The following is a 15,594-nucleotide window of genomic DNA, read 5'->3' as shown; positions in this document are numbered from 1 at the left end:
TGTTCCAGTGAAGCCCAACGCAAACTGGAGGGACAACACTTCATCTTCCGACTAGGGACTTTACAGCCTTCCGGACTGAATATTGAATTCAACAACTTTAGGTCGTAAGCTCCCTCCCCCATCCCCACCCCCTTTCTGTTTCCCCCTTCCCTTTTTTTTTCCCAATAAATTATAAAGATTTTCCTTTTCCCACCTATTTCCATTATATAAATAAAAAAAAAAACCCACTAGAGCTATACCTTGAGTGCCCTACCATCCATTCTTAATTAGCACATTCGTTTAGATAATATCACCAACTTTAATTTTAACACCTATGTGTTCTATTGTACTATTGTCGTTGACATCTTTTGATGAGCTGCTTCTATCACTGCTTGTTTGTCCCTACAACCACACCCCCGCCCCCCCGCTCCACCTCTTTGTCTCTCTATCTCTCCGCCCCCCCACACACACACCTTAAACCAGCTTATATTTCAACTCTTTCTTGGACTCGAACGCAAGTTCTGTCGAAGGGTCATGAGGACTCGAAACGTCAACTCTTTTCTTCTCCGCCGATGCTGCCAGACCTGCTGAGTTTTTCCAGGTAATTCTGTTTTTGTTAACCAAAAAATATTAATTAGAAGCATGAAATCTTGCTAAAGAACGAAATCCTTTTTCTAGATAATAGAAGCAGCAGCTTTCGCTTTCTCCAATGTTAATTCCATAAAATGTTTGAACATTTTCAAATTAGTGATAAAAACAAAAAACTGCGGATGCTGGAAATCCAAAACAAAAACAGAAATACCTGGAAAAACTCAGCAGGTCTGGCAGCATCGGCGGAGAAGAGCAAAGTTGACGTTTCGAGTCCTCATGACCCTTCAAAAGAACTAAGTAAAAATAGTTCTGTTGAAGGGTCATGAGGACTCGAAACGTCAACTTTGCTCTTCTCCACCGATGCTGCCAAACCTGCAGGTTTTCCAGGTATTTCTGTTTTTATTTTCAAATTAGTATTGTCGTAACAGCGGATTTTGATTTAAATCAGTTATTGGTTTTAGTCTGGATAATCATATGGGTTTGGACTGAAATTTCAAGCTGTAGTAGAGGTTAAGGCTCAGATAAGAAGCTCAACAGACCTGACTGTGAGGCAATGGGGGGAGGGAGATGAGGGTCGTAAAACAAACATCCGTGTCCCATTGCTCCAAGGTGAGACATGCTGGTGTCTCGAAGCCTTACACGCCCATTGTTCTATTAATGAGATTGACTGTGAAGCCAAACAGCATCATATATCTACTATATTCTCTCTGCTTTTACATTTTTACTGTAAACTGATCAGCCAAATGTCAAACAGGGTAAAGAAGTGCTTTGCTTTTATACATCGCAAGCTACATTCAGCTGTGGTCTGCTTACCTCCTGGATGGCCGTCATGACAACATGTTGAACAGACTCCTCCAGCGTCATGATATGCTGGATGTACTCTGAAAGGGAAAAGTGCTTCAGTTGTCAAACAGTACCATATTCATCGTGGTTAAAAAAAAACATTGAATAAATTATTCTGAAGTAGTCTCAGGGACCAGAATCTCAGTTACGTAGAGAACTTTCAGAAGAAACTCGAGCTAGGAAGTGCTGTTTTAGAACATAAAAGTCCCTCTTCTCAAGGGCAGATTTCTAATTCTAGCCTTGACTGCCATTTGAACTCTGCTGCAGTTTGCCATTGAGCAGCTGGGTTGTGGGTTGTTTAACGGAATGCCACATGCCAGCACAGCATTCCATTTGTGGGCCGGGTTAGAGGCAGGGAAAAAAAAAGGGATTTTACGAATGAAAAACAACTGGCTTAATGGCAGATAGAGAGATCCATGACCTGGAAAGAACCACAGACCTTCAGGGAAGAAGGCAAGAATGAACAATTTATATATAATTTTAACAAAAAAAATGTTAGTAACAACCATTTAGCTTTGCTTTAACATTTAAAAAAAGGCAAGTGCAACATCCTGGAACAGTTAGGTCTGCGGTCTCTATCATCCATTCCCCCACCTCCCAAAATTAAGTCTCAAATTCCTTAGAAGCATCAATTTTTAAGTTCTATTAATGACATTTTTGTATTTTTTTTAAAGTCTTCAGCAAACGGTTGCTGTTCAATGAAGAAATATTTTCTAGTATAGGAACCCATTGTGATTCACTAATGCCCTTCAAGGGAGGAAATCCGCCACCCTTACCCGATCTGGTCTACATGTGACTCCATGCCCACACCAAAGTAATTGACTCTTAACTGCCCAGTGCACTGAGTTCATAGACAACAAACGTTGGCCTTGCCAACAAAACCGAGAATGAAGAAATAAAAAATTTTCTCCGGTCCCTTGTCCTTGACTAGTTTCTTCAGACGAGGAAACTCTGTCGCTAGAATGGCTCAAAATTAATAAGGAGGGAGTGTTGAATAGACCGTCGGTACTTAAAGTTGACAAGGCACCGGGACTGGATGAGATTCACCCAAGGATATTGAAAGGAGTGAGAGTAGAAATTGCAGGAGCACTGGCCATAATCTTTCAGTCTTCCCTAGACTGTGGTGCCAGAGAACTGGAGAATTGCAAACATTACACCGTTGTTCAAAAAGGGTTGTAAGGATAAGCCCAGCAATTTACAGACCAGTCAATTTAACTTCAATGGCGGACAAGATTCTAGAAACAATTATTTGGGATAGAATTAGTAGTCACATGGAAAAATATGGGTTGATAAGGAAGAGCCAGCATGGCTTTCTAAAGGGGAAATCGTGTTTAACTAACTTGCTGGAGTTTTTTTTAAAGCGGTAACAGAAAAGGTCCATGCTGTTGATGTGGTGTACATGGCTTTTCAAAAGGTATTTGATACAGTGCCACACAATAGGCTTGTGAGAAAAGTTATTGCTCATGGAATAAAAGGGACAGGAGCAACATGGATACAAAATTAGCTGAAAAATAGGAAGCAGGGAGTAATGGTCAATGGATATTTTTTGGGCTGGAGGAAGTTTGTAGTGGAATTCTCCAGAGCTTGGTATTAGACTCTTACTTCTCCTTATATTAATGATCTAGATCTTGATGTGTAGGGGATAATTTCAAAGTTTGCAGATGTTGGTGGAGTGGGCAGATAGGTGGCAGGTGAAGTTCAATGTGGAGAACTGTGAGGTGATGCATTTTGGTAGGAAGAACATGGACAGACAATATAAAATAAGGGGTGAAATTTTGAAAGGGGTGCAGGAGCAGAAAGGCCTGGGTGTATATGTCCACAGGTCATTGAAGGTGGCAGGCAGGGGGAGAGAGTAGTTAATAAAGCATATATTATCTAGGGCTTTATTAATAGAGGTATAGAGTACAAGAGCAGGGAGGTTATGTTGAATTTGTATAAGACACTTGTTAGACCTCAGCTGGGGTATTATGTACAGTTCTGGGTGCCACACAATAGGAAGAATGTGAACACATTGGAGAGAGTGCAGAAGAGGTTTACAAGAATGGTTCCAGGGATGAGAAATTTCAGCTATGAGAATAGGCTGGAGAGGTTGGGACAGTTCTCCTTGGAGAGAAGAAGGCTAAGAGGAGATTTGATAGAGATGTTCAAAATCATGAGGGGGCTGGGCAGAGTAGAAAGGGAGAAGTTGTTCCTGCTCGTAAAAGGATCAAGAATGAGAAGGCACAGACTTAAAGTGATTTGCAAAAGAAGCAAGTGTGATATGAGAAAAAACTTTTTCACACAGCCAGTGGTTTGGGTCTGGAATGCACTACCTGGAAGTGTGGTGGAGGCAAGTTCAATTGAGGCATTCAAGAGGGCATTAAATGATTATTTGAATAGAAACAATGTGCAGGGGCACAGGGAAAAGCAGGGCAATAATGCTCGTTTGGAGAGCTAGTGCAGACAAGGTGGGCTGAATGGCCTCCTTCTGTGCTGTTAAAATTCTGTGATTCACTAATGTCCTTTTGGGAACGACATTTGCTATCCTCATCCAGTCTGGCCTACATGTGGGTCTGACTCTTGTGGTTGACTCTTAACTGCCCTCTGAAATGGCCTAGAAAGCCACTCAGTTCAAGGGTTATTAGGGATGGACAACAAATACTGCCATTGCCAGTGATGCCCATATTCCATGAATGAAAAAAAACAACTCTTATGACCAAGATTGGCTGAACAGATTTTCATCGTACAAGTCTGGGATGTATTTGAAACCAGGTGGCAGAGCTGAAAGGATAACATTCAATAATCGACTGCAGCATCCCATTCCTCAATACAGAAAGCTGTGGTAATTGCCCAGCGTAAAGTTAGGAGATATTACATGGCCCACTATAACGGTTGGCATGTTTACCTTGTTTCTTCTCACAACTGACGGCGCAGCCAAGTACAAGCTGTAGCATTCGGCCGAGCTCTACTGCATCCGAATGTTCTCCTATTAGATTAACCTCTGGCAGATTGTACTCAGAAATCTGGTGACCTAGAACCTGAAGAAAAATATATTTTTGAAAAAATGTTAACTTGAAACACTCATTAATAATTCCACAGGGCAACAGACTCTGTCAAAATCAAAAATGTAATAGTTGGAAAACACTTCTACAAGTAGGTATAATGTCTTTGTTTTGAAGGTGTATTTTCAAAGCTGCAATATACAGTATTAATGTCCATAACTAATGGGGATTGCTGGATCCAGTGTTATAGGATATGGGAAAACTGATGCTTCAAGTCTTTAGTTTTGAAGGTTTACTGCTGCCTTTTTTGACCATTTTTCTCACCTTATCTACCCTGCCAATGCACAGCACGCAGGCCAGTCTATTCCAATTTTCTTTCTCATTTTCCTCATTTTTCTTTTCTTTCCCGAAGGAACTGAGGGGTGCAATTCCACACAAGGCTCGAATTCAACTTTGCGCAAGTCGTTTTTTTTAAGACTTTGTAGTAAGAATTGGTAAGTTGTTTAATATTGTAACCAAAAGGCTATATGTACATTTTCCAGTGGTCACTGGACAGAAAACCAGGAAGCCCTGGATGCTTTTTCCTTTCTTAGCCTGGAGGCAATAGAGTCCAATGTAGTGCTCCAGTTGGAGCCCTATGTGAAGTTAGCCAACCCAATATAAAGCCGACTGTGAATCTCTGGTCTGTATGTACTGGAACATCACCATATTTATTGAATAGGCTGTAAGTAGAGCTCTATACAACTCTTCAGTTTGCTATTAGCAGGAAGGAGGGACATTTATATGGGATCTACTCCCATCTTTAGGATGCCCCTTCAGTGTTCTATAATGTATAAATCATCAGACAATCTGTTTTTGATGATGCTGGTTGAGGGAGACGTTTTAGTCAGAAGATCCAAGAGAACTCATTGCTCTTTGAATAGTTGCCATGAAACTTTTTAGATTCATCTGAGATGACAGGCCTCTCACAGTTTACCACCTTGCACATCCAACAGAACTGACAGATGGCTGACATTGTGTGCTATTGTGGGCTCAACTCTCACTAGCTTATGACTTGGAGAGGGTGAGTAGTGCCAATGAACCAAGGTGATGGCTCACTCACAGTGCTCCTTGGCTGACTGTCTTCTCACGGTCAAAAACAAAAATACCTGGAAAAACTCAGCAGGTCTGGCAGCATCTGCAGAGAGGAACATAGTTAACGTTTTGAGTCCGAATGACCCTTCAACAGAACTCAACAGAATTTTTTGGATTTCCAGCATCCGCAGTTTTTTGCTTTTGTCTTCTCACGGTGGCGCCAAAGGGTAGAAGAAAGAGAGCAAAGGGGACGACTAAACTTGTGGCCCTTTGTATTGCCCAACTTATACTCCATTATCATAATGCAGCAATTTCATGAATTAAAAAAAAATCTGCCTGTAGTTGGAACAATAGGCATTATATGGACTTGGCATCATTAGACTGAGGAGTGTGATTAATAAATTTACTAATACAGGCAGCAGTATTGAACATGGGTGCAGCTGACTCAATTGCAATCATTGCTCTAAAATGATTTTCATGAATGGCTCCAGAGTAACGTGACATCAAAACTACTCTGTCTAAACTTCTTTTTGGCTAAAAAACTACAAGCAATGCTCTTAGTCAATGACAATGCAGCTATCAAGATTATGAAAAGTGAAGTATACCAACTTTCACACACAGAAAGACACTGTTTTGTAATCTGCTGTATAAGCATCAGTGATCAAAGCAATTATAATGAAGATGAAAAAATACTACCACAAAAGCCAAAATGAAACTCATACGTCCAGGTCTGAGGAGTTATGATTAAACACCAAATTTTACAATAAATGTAATTTGTATTCTTTTGCCTATAAAACAATAAATATATTTCAAATAGTAATTAATGGGCACTGATGCACTTTGGCACATACTGAAGACATGCTAGGTGCACAATAAATAGAAATTATTTCTTAATAGATAACACGCACACAGCAGAACATTACACCATTCATTTCTTGACCCAGGTCTTCCAGAATGAAAATAGCATAAGGCTGTTGTATCATAACTTTACCGAGTTTTAAAGATCCCGAAATATATTTGGTATTGTACCACTTGTAATGTATCGAAGACGCACAACTATGGTTTCTTGCCATGCACGGCAACATTGCAAATTTCAGATTGCTGACATACTCTGAATATAATGCCAAAGTACCACAGATTTAGGGATACTTACATCATGATAATATTCCAACATGCTCTGAAGGATTTTCTTCAGGTTGCTTACCTGTGTTACAAGAGATTTGAACAGTCAGAACAAGCACAAAGGAAGGGAAAACGTCACAAATTGCAAACTCAAGAAAACACAATGCACCTGAACTTCCTCACAGTGGCAATCAGTTGCCACTCTATGCCCAGTTTCTCGCCAGATATTTTTTTCACATCTTGTCTTGCCCAGGATTCTGACTCAGGCCGGGCGAGATCCAGGCAGAGCAGTGCGTCTCTGGGGTCTAGCATCGAAGTGCAGCAGAGTTGAAGGGAAGGAGGTCCTGCCCCCTTTTTTAAGGCACTAGCTGCTGTAAACTAGGTAAGTTTACAGGTCAACTGAAATTTAAAGGTCCTCGACAGGCCAAGGAGAAGGTAAGTGTCTAGGATAAGGGGATGGGGGAGGATGGGAGCTGGGGAGTTGTCTGGGGCTTCGGGGATGTGTTGGAGAGCGGGGTAGGTGCCGGAGGGTTGGAGGGCAAGGGGTAGCAGAGATCGGGGAGTGGGTTGGGTTCAGGTCTCAGGAACGGGGGTGGAAGGGGTAAGTGGGCCTCAGGTTCTGTCGGTTTAGGCCTGGCCTGGGTGGGGTTGAGAGTCGGGTATGGCCCCGGGATGGTTATATGTCCCTGTGGGGGTGCAGTCAGTCTGGGTCTGTACAATAGTTACCCAGAAGCTAGAAGGGTTTTGCGATTTAAATCACATTTTCGTATGGCTCCTAGTGCAGGACAATTGCCCAGGGGAGGGTTTCACTTCTGGGCAATTGCTGTGCAAACCTTACCTATGAACTTCTGAAAGATTCTCCAACACATGTTTGGGGTACCCCCAACACCTCAATACGACACTGGGGAGCTCGGAAGTTACGACCCTACAGTTCCAGCACAGCAATTACGTTCCAACAAGATTATGGAAAATTAATTTCACGTTGCACTTTTCCATGTTTTAAAATTTGTTTAAAAGCACCAGCAATAGTGTGATTTTAAGCAATTAGCACAATTAAGGGATTTAGAGATTGCAACATATCCACCATTGGTGAGAAAGTTCTTTGAGTCCACAGCACGATGAACACTGATTTTTCTTTTCTCTTCTTAACATCATTAATGGAGGAAGCGGTTACCTCAGATATTATACAAAGTTTTGGTTTGGTTTGCTGGTTATTGATATATTTTTCTAAACAAGATTCAAAGTTTGCATTATATTTCAACAGTAGCTTTAAGGTCATTCATACTTGCGCCTGCTGATAATGAACAGGATTAGTCTCAATGACAATAACCATAAACACATACGTAAAGGACATTCTGCAGATTACTACTTGTAATATTTAACACTGCTCTGGTAGTTTGGTTTTAGATCCAATAATGGATTGAAACGACAGCCATAGGGCTGGCTTTAGCAAGCACAATCCAAAAATTACACTTCAAAACACTGTAGGAAATACTTGCACTGATTCAGCTCCTCAAAATTAAATTTTACTGAATACTTGCAGTTGTCCATTTAACGTACTGTAGATGTCAGTCTCGAAAAATCCCTCCAAAAATGGGGGCTGACTTATACATTGAGTATATTGTAAAAATTATAAGTGAAAAATTGAGGTTGACTATGGATCAGAGTATAGCATGGTGTGGCTGAAAATAGGGGTCAACTCGTACTCCAAGTATATTCAAAAACATGATTGTAGGGGGCGAAAAAATGGGGTTCTTTGAAACACCTGGTTGGCTTATATGCCATGATTTATAGTAGCCATTTGGCAAGGATAAAGTTCCTTCCCTTTTGTCCCTGAAGCTTTAGGCTCCTGCTAGGATATGGGCTGACAAACATGATTGGACCTCCTGAATGTTGCCTATTCTTCATCCTTGGGCCTAGACAGTGAATACTAGCAGACCATTTGGCTGTGTGGGGCACAGGCCATCAGAAACAAATAGAAAGAGGAAACAATGATTAACTAGATTTACAGAAACTGAAGGTCGGTATGGAACATGAGTCAGATGAATTGCACTGTTTGTAATTAGAAAATAGTCACTTGTGTGATAAAGTTCTCGAGAGAGAGAGAGAGAAAAGAAGCAAAAATAAAATTATATTTGCAAACAATTGTTGAATAGATTGTTGGACTCTTAGGGGCTGTGAATGAAAACCTTGACCAAGTTATAATGAGTGTTTATTTCAAAGTGCTGCACTTTGTCGCAACCTGTTCAAAAAGAGAGCATTACCCTTGTTATTTGCACACTAAGGGAATCAAGTGATAATGCAGGAAGGTGGGACTTAAAATAGAAGATCAGCCTTAAGCCGAAAGACCTACTTCTGCTCCAAGTTCTTATGTTCTGAACCTACCTTCACTGTGTCACCCCACATGCAAACTTCCAATAAAAGTCAATGAAGAGTGATTAGGTGTGGGGGCCCAGGGCAAATTTTTCCTTTCTCTACCAGGAACTGTAAGTAAATATTGCTTGCTCTTTTAATTGAGAACAGCTAACTCACCTGAGGCTACAGCCAGAATCTTTCATTATCAGCCAGTGCGTTTATCTAGTGAACCAATAGGGAAAGATAACAGCTTCTTTTTAAAAGTGGCAAGGCCTCACTACATGCAAAGCCAGCATCAATGCTAAGTGATGGACTCATACAGCTTGCGCTCAGAGTATACAATGTCATCTCTCACTCAGCTCTCGGTAGATGTACAGAACAAACCATTAATCAATCCTTTGTTCCCAGCTCGCTTTTATCTTCCAGCAACGTTATAAATTGCAAATACAGATCAGAGTCCACCAGATTGCGTAGCTTCATTTTGAACTGTATTTCCTTGAGAATTGACCTGCTGCACAGCTATAGCACTGTGCAGGCAGCTGGGATCTAAAGTGCTTCAAGCTCCAAGCTGAGAGAGAAAACATGATCCAAACAAGCTTCACAGTAGGTGAGCACATACACAATACAATAATAAAAAAAACAACTCCTTTGACACCCTATAGGATAAGTTACAGACTGCCAAGTCAGTACTGGCAAGAGGGTGTAGAAATTCAGGTAGGACAACAGGAGTCTTTTTCTGTTCCCTCCGTTACTATTCTAAACTGAGGTTCCACTGATGTTCAAAGACCTCCAGTGCACTTTCCAAATAGCTGCCTTCCAAGACATAAGCTATTGGATTTTGAATGGGCATCACAGCCAAGTTGGGCCCTCTGTGATGTGAGCACTTTCCAGCAGATGAGTTTGGATAATGACCTAGGGCGGAATCATCCCAGAAGTGCGTCGGCAGGTGGGTAAAACGACATTTTACCAACCAGCCACAATGGCGGCCTCTCATACTGTATCATTGCTAACCTGCCGCATTCATTATTTATTCTCAGGAAGTGTGCCGTTTCGATGGCGGGTGGGGTCTCATTTGCCCGCAACACCATCACCACGCCGCTTCATCAAGCCAGGCGCCACATTTAAAGTGCAGTCCCGCGCACACCTCTGTACTTCCAGTCCAGGACTGCTGCACGGAAGACATGGCCCCGAAAGGCAAAAAGACTGCTCGCCGTGATGTTCTCTATCCCCATTCTGGCCACAGGATGGGCAGCTGCATCACCAATCCAGCGTGGGATGTAGCGACAGTGGTGGTCAGCGTCAATGCCCTGCAAAATAGGACAGCTACCCAGTGACACTACAGGATGAATGGCTTCATCCGTTCTGCCAGGATAAGTCACTCTTCTCATCACTCTCAACTCACAAACACATCACACATCCAGAGGGATCTCGCACCTCAACGGACAACACCACTAACTCTCACTCACACCCTCACATCGCCATCAGGCTCATATCCTCTCGAGTTCGTGCCCTCATCCTGTCCATGGCTCTGTCCACCACACAAACATTCCATGCAGTACCATGTGTCCTGCTCACACTCTTTCCATCTGTTTCCACGCAGGAGAAGCCTACTCACATCAGCAAGGAGAGGTCCCACACCGTGGAGTAGCCCACATTCGGCCCCTCACTCACTTTGAGGAGTGTGCCAACGCTCTGACTGGTGAGGACATGGACTGTGGTGATGGTGAAGTCAGCTGTGAACACCCTCGTAAGGATCCTGCACCACATCACCCCTCTCTCAATGCAACTGACAGTGCTCTCTCTCCTGCTTTTGACTCTGCTGACATGCACTAATTATCTCTACTTTGGTTCATGGGAAGTTTTGCCAAGCGATTGACAACCTCAGCCAGCCAGTCCCTCATTTTCAGCCAAGACAACTCCTCCACTGAAGAGCTGGAAATAAGTACCCTGGAAAACCCGTCACAGCGCTTACTCATATCCTACACCAGTGTAGAGACACACACACCTCGGTGGGACATAGATCTAGAGCAGGCTCAGGTTCATAATTTGGTGATCACCGTACGGACACATGTCCACGGTCAGAGGAGGCAGGTTCAGCTGAGCTCCCCGGCATTTGGAGGACTGCCGGGGAAGAGGCATCCGAGTCAGATGGTGAGCCTCTGTATTCAGCCTTCCAACTCATCCTGGAGAGTCAGCAGAAGGCATGGGAACATCACGCAGAGCTGCCTGAAGTTCTCACCAGAGTGGCAAGTGAGTTGGAGTAGTGCGTCCATCTGCTCTCTGATGAAGTGGTGCCCCATTCGCGTGTGTATGGAGGTCTCCATGGGGAGGATGGCACACCATGGAGACCCTGGTCCAGCAGAACGCCGAGAGCATGCAGACCTGCACTCCATTGCAGGAGCCATGCGTGAGTTCCTGTAGTGGCAACACAAGATGGAAATGGGGCACCTTGATGTCTCTCCAGGTGCTCCTTCCCCTCAAGAAGTTAGGCCGGGCCCCCTGGGCACCTGAAGGGAGGAGCAGCAGCAACTGGACACCCCTGGGTCATCCACTTGGGAATTTCAGCGGCTGTCCGTTTCCTCCAAGTCCCCTTTGCCTGTGAGCCCCTCAACCTTGACCTCTGTTTCCTCAGAGGGAGTAGCTGGCCAAATAGTGACTCTGGAGGGAGAAGTGTTTGCATGGCAGGGCCTTTCGGAGGCTTGTGCTAGCACTCTCCCACGCACGTGGAACTTTCACATATCATAATTACCTCAATGTCCTGAGTATTTTCAATGCTGCCTGCTGGGGTTCGCTTTCAGTGGTCCATCTGAGTTGACCTGCATCTCTGCCTACCCAATGATCACACTCCCATGCAGCACTTGATCTTACCTTTCACTTTCAATTTAGACAGCATGGTCTTGATTCTGTTTCTCATGCGCTCCCCCAGTCACCAATTTCCTTTCCCCATCACTGTTGACCCCTCCAGCATCACCTTCCACTTCCTCTCCATGACCTACCAGCCACAGCCCTTTTCCTTTGGGGATGTCCAGGTGAACAAGCACGTCCCCTTCCTTCCCGAAGTTCCCACTCCCATCCAGATTCAACACCCCGACTACATCCTTCCCACCCTTAGGATCTGTGTCTGCCTCCCAGTCCTCACCAACCACCCTCGCCATCCCTTCTACCACTACCATCAAACCCTCACCCTCCCACCCTACTGTCTCACTCTGTCCCCATTCATTCTCTCCATTTCCTCGTTCCATGCCCACCCTCAGTACGCTCCCCAAGGGGCAGTCATGGACTCATCAGAGCCCTCCCTTGCACGTTCACCTGGACACCTCACCCTTTCGGACCCCTTCCCCCACTTTGCAACCCCTCCCACACCCTTGGCCTCCCCACCACCGGACTCCACTCCTACTTACTTAGACCTTCCCCTTTCCTGACTCTTTCAGGCATCCTTGCTTCTTCCGCCACCCTTAGTCCTTCCCCCTTCCCGATTCCTTTATCCACCCTTACTTCTTCCTCCAGCCTTACTCCCTCCCCTCTCTTTACTCCTTCTTACCCTTGGACTCACTCCCCTCTCCACACTCCTCCCTCAGACTCCCTCCCCTCTTCGCACTCGTTCCTCCCCCTGGACTCCCTCCCCTCTGAACTCCTTCCCTTACACCTCCGCACCCCCCATTACATCTACCTCCACAGTTGCCGTCTTCTCCCATTACTTCTTCTTCCCCGTACTCCCTCCCAACCTCACCCTATCCTGTCGCCTTCATTGCACCTCCCCTCCTCCCAACCTTGCCACATCCTGACACCTTCATTTCCCCACCCTAACTCACCCCATCTTGACACCTCTTCCTCTCCCAGTCGATCGTAGACCTTCCTCTCCCACGCTCGCAGTACATCTTCCTCTCCGAAACACAGCTGGACCTTCCTCTCCAGCCCCTCGACCATCATCTGTTGTGAACACACCCTTAGTGGTGACTTTCCAACTTTCGTGGGCTGCTTCACAGCAGAGCCATGTCTATGAGAATCCACCCAGCATGCCGTGGATGCTCCTTCAGTGTGCTTTTGCTGTCGGTCTCCAGCATCTTCTACTCCTTGGATGTCCGCGATGTGAGCAAGGCCCTGGCGGTAAGTCCCGACTTTTCCATGACACACTCGTCAAGGTGTGTTCTGCACTGGCGTGCAATCAAGCTGACTTGGACGGACAATCTAGCGGAGGACAGGAACAATTCCAGCTGGTTGGCCTTGTAATGATATACAGGTGTATTACAATGAGGTTCTCAACGCCTGACGGCGGGGATCGTGGCCTGCCATCAGTGGGCTGAGTTGACGATCGCAAACTGGTTTCACAAGGTTGCAAAGCCGATTTCTGGCCTTCTCACCATATTATCCACCAACGCCACCGAGCGCGCCCGAAGCCAGTGGGCACAGAAAATTCCGCCCCTACAGTGGGAATCACAGGCAAATGTTTCTTTTGCTTGAAGAGTTTTTGTGACCTAGTGCCTCAATTTCAGCAGAGGGCAGGGATCAACTCTGCTCTCTACATCAAGACAATGTACCAGAATTTTGCTCCAAAGGTGTTCTGGCTGAAAAATCATTTCCATACTGTACAGAATATTTTGGTTATTCTGTACCATTCAGGTTCCAGTGAACAGACTAAGCACATTTTAGCACTAGCCTGCCTACAAAACATATGCTTGTTTGAGTTGACCTTTATGAAAGGAATAAAAATAATCACATTCTATTATACCTTCAGCCTCCAGTCACTGATATCCTCCTTAATACGCCCTAACCAGGCCTCATTAAACCAGGAAGGATCACTGAAAAAAAAGCAGAGAATAACTGAAAACAATTACAAGAAACAATACAGAAAACTATGTGAATCATTCAACAAAATCCCAAGCAACAGATGACATAAAACTGCAAAATGGAGAACAAAGTTGTGTTTCAGATACTAGTAAAGGCTCAACTCTGTATATTCCACACGTGGGAACAATAGCATAGTGGTAACGTTACTCAGTTAGCAATCTAGAGGCCTGGACCAGTGCTTCAGAGCCATGAATTCAAATCCTTCTACAGTGTCTGGGCAACTTAAAATTCAATTAAGGAAAAAAAACCTGGAATAAAAGCCTATGGTGATGGTGATCTTGAAACTACCAATTGTTATTAAAAAACCTATCTGGTTCACCAATGTCCTTCAAGGAAGGAAAACCCTTACACAGTCTGGCCTACATGTAACTCCAGACCCCCAGCAACGTGGTTGACTCTTAACTGCCCTCTGAGTCGTAGTCAAGATGACAGCTCATCCCAACCTCCTCAAAGGCAATGAAAAAATAAAAGAAAACTTTTAAACAGTGCATTGAAAAACATTGATCCACTTATTGCAATGCAAAGGAATACCAATCTTCTTCTTTCAGTACAAGGTTGTCATTTCCACATAGAAAACAGATTTAAAATCTCTTTGTGCTGGCACCTCTCAAGGACAATTAGGGATGGGCAATAAAAGTGCTGGTCCAGCCAGTAATGCCCATGCCCCACGAAGGCATAAATTGGCCTTTCCCACTGGCAGCAGTCTGCCCTCCAGAGACAGGATAGAAACAATTTCATGAGGTGGTACTACATCTCGGAAGTCATGACGTGGATTCCATTTCTATTATAGTACTGCCTCCAGAAACAAATTAATATAGTAAAAACCTTATGTGCACATTTCCTGTCAACATTTGCCATTATAAGATCCTGTGAGCACATTTAATAGTGACTATGTAATTACACTTGCCTGACAGTGAAAGTACTGTAGTGCAACAAGTTTACATAGGATACTTGCATTAAAAATGTAGAATTAGGAATTTATAATGAAAGTATAATGAAGTATAAGGGTACAATTACAGCAGTGCACCCTATTACAATTATTTATTTCTTATTTTTTATTCGTTCAGGGGACGTGGGCTTTCCTGGCTGGACCAGCATTTATTGCCCATCATTAGTTGCCCTTGAAGTGGTGATGATAAGCTGCCTTCTTGAACCGCTGCAGTCGATGTGGTGTAGTCACACCCACAGTGTTTTAAGGGAGGGAGTTCCTGGGTCAAAATCCTGGAACTCCTTTCTTAACAGCACTGTGGGTGTACCTACACCACACGGGCTGCAGCGGTACAAGAAGGCAGCTCACCACCACCCTTCTCAAGGGCAATTAGGGATGCCAGCCCAGCCAGTGAAGCCCACATCCCATGTATAAAAAAAATCACCCACTAACCCTACATTACCTGAACACCACATAAACTTTATTGCATACGTGCAAGGGTATGAGAGATTTAACGGTTTCAGAATAAATAAAATATGTAACCCCTTTGCTCAGGTGCTGCTAATAAAACCATTTTTAGCATTATCCAAACCTAACTTACAACCATGTAACCCATTTAGTATTAATCTATTTTTGAAAATTCTTTCATGGCAGTTTCTGGCTAGACCAGCATTTATTGCACATTCCTAATTGCCCCTAAGTTGGTGGTGGTGAGCTGCCTTCTTGAACCGCTGCAGTCCCTGTGGTGTAGGTACACCCATAGCACTGTTAGGAAGGGAGTTCCAGGATTTTGACTAAGCTACATTGAAGGAATGACAATATATTTCCAAGTCTGGATAGTACGTGGCTTGGAGGGCAACTTCCAGGTAGTGA

General features: G+C 44.0%; 1 protein-coding gene across 2 annotated transcripts in view; it reads right to left on the bottom strand.

Moving 5' to 3' along the window:
* The window catches only part of LOC121271286 (protein Hook homolog 3-like), a 53,756-nt gene that overhangs the window by 34,284 nt on the left and 3,878 nt on the right, over positions 1-15,594 (bottom strand). For both annotated transcript variants that reach the window (XM_041177161.1, XM_041177162.1), the window contains exons 3-6: positions 13,675-13,744; positions 6,622-6,672; positions 4,298-4,430; positions 1,384-1,451 (exon numbers count right to left, since the gene is read on the bottom strand). In XM_041177161.1, coding sequence (XP_041033095.1) covers positions 1,384-1,451; positions 4,298-4,430; positions 6,622-6,672; positions 13,675-13,744 — 322 coding nt within the window. The remainder of the gene's footprint in view (positions 1-1,383; positions 1,452-4,297; positions 4,431-6,621; positions 6,673-13,674; positions 13,745-15,594) is intronic.

Source organism: Carcharodon carcharias, chromosome 30 (genome assembly GCF_017639515.1).
Source record: "Carcharodon carcharias isolate sCarCar2 chromosome 30, sCarCar2.pri, whole genome shotgun sequence".
In the NCBI taxonomy this organism is placed as follows: Eukaryota; Metazoa; Chordata; class Chondrichthyes; order Lamniformes; family Lamnidae; genus Carcharodon; species Carcharodon carcharias.
The sequence above is the reverse complement of the archived record's forward strand: the minus strand, read 5'-3'. Positions and strand labels throughout refer to the sequence as shown.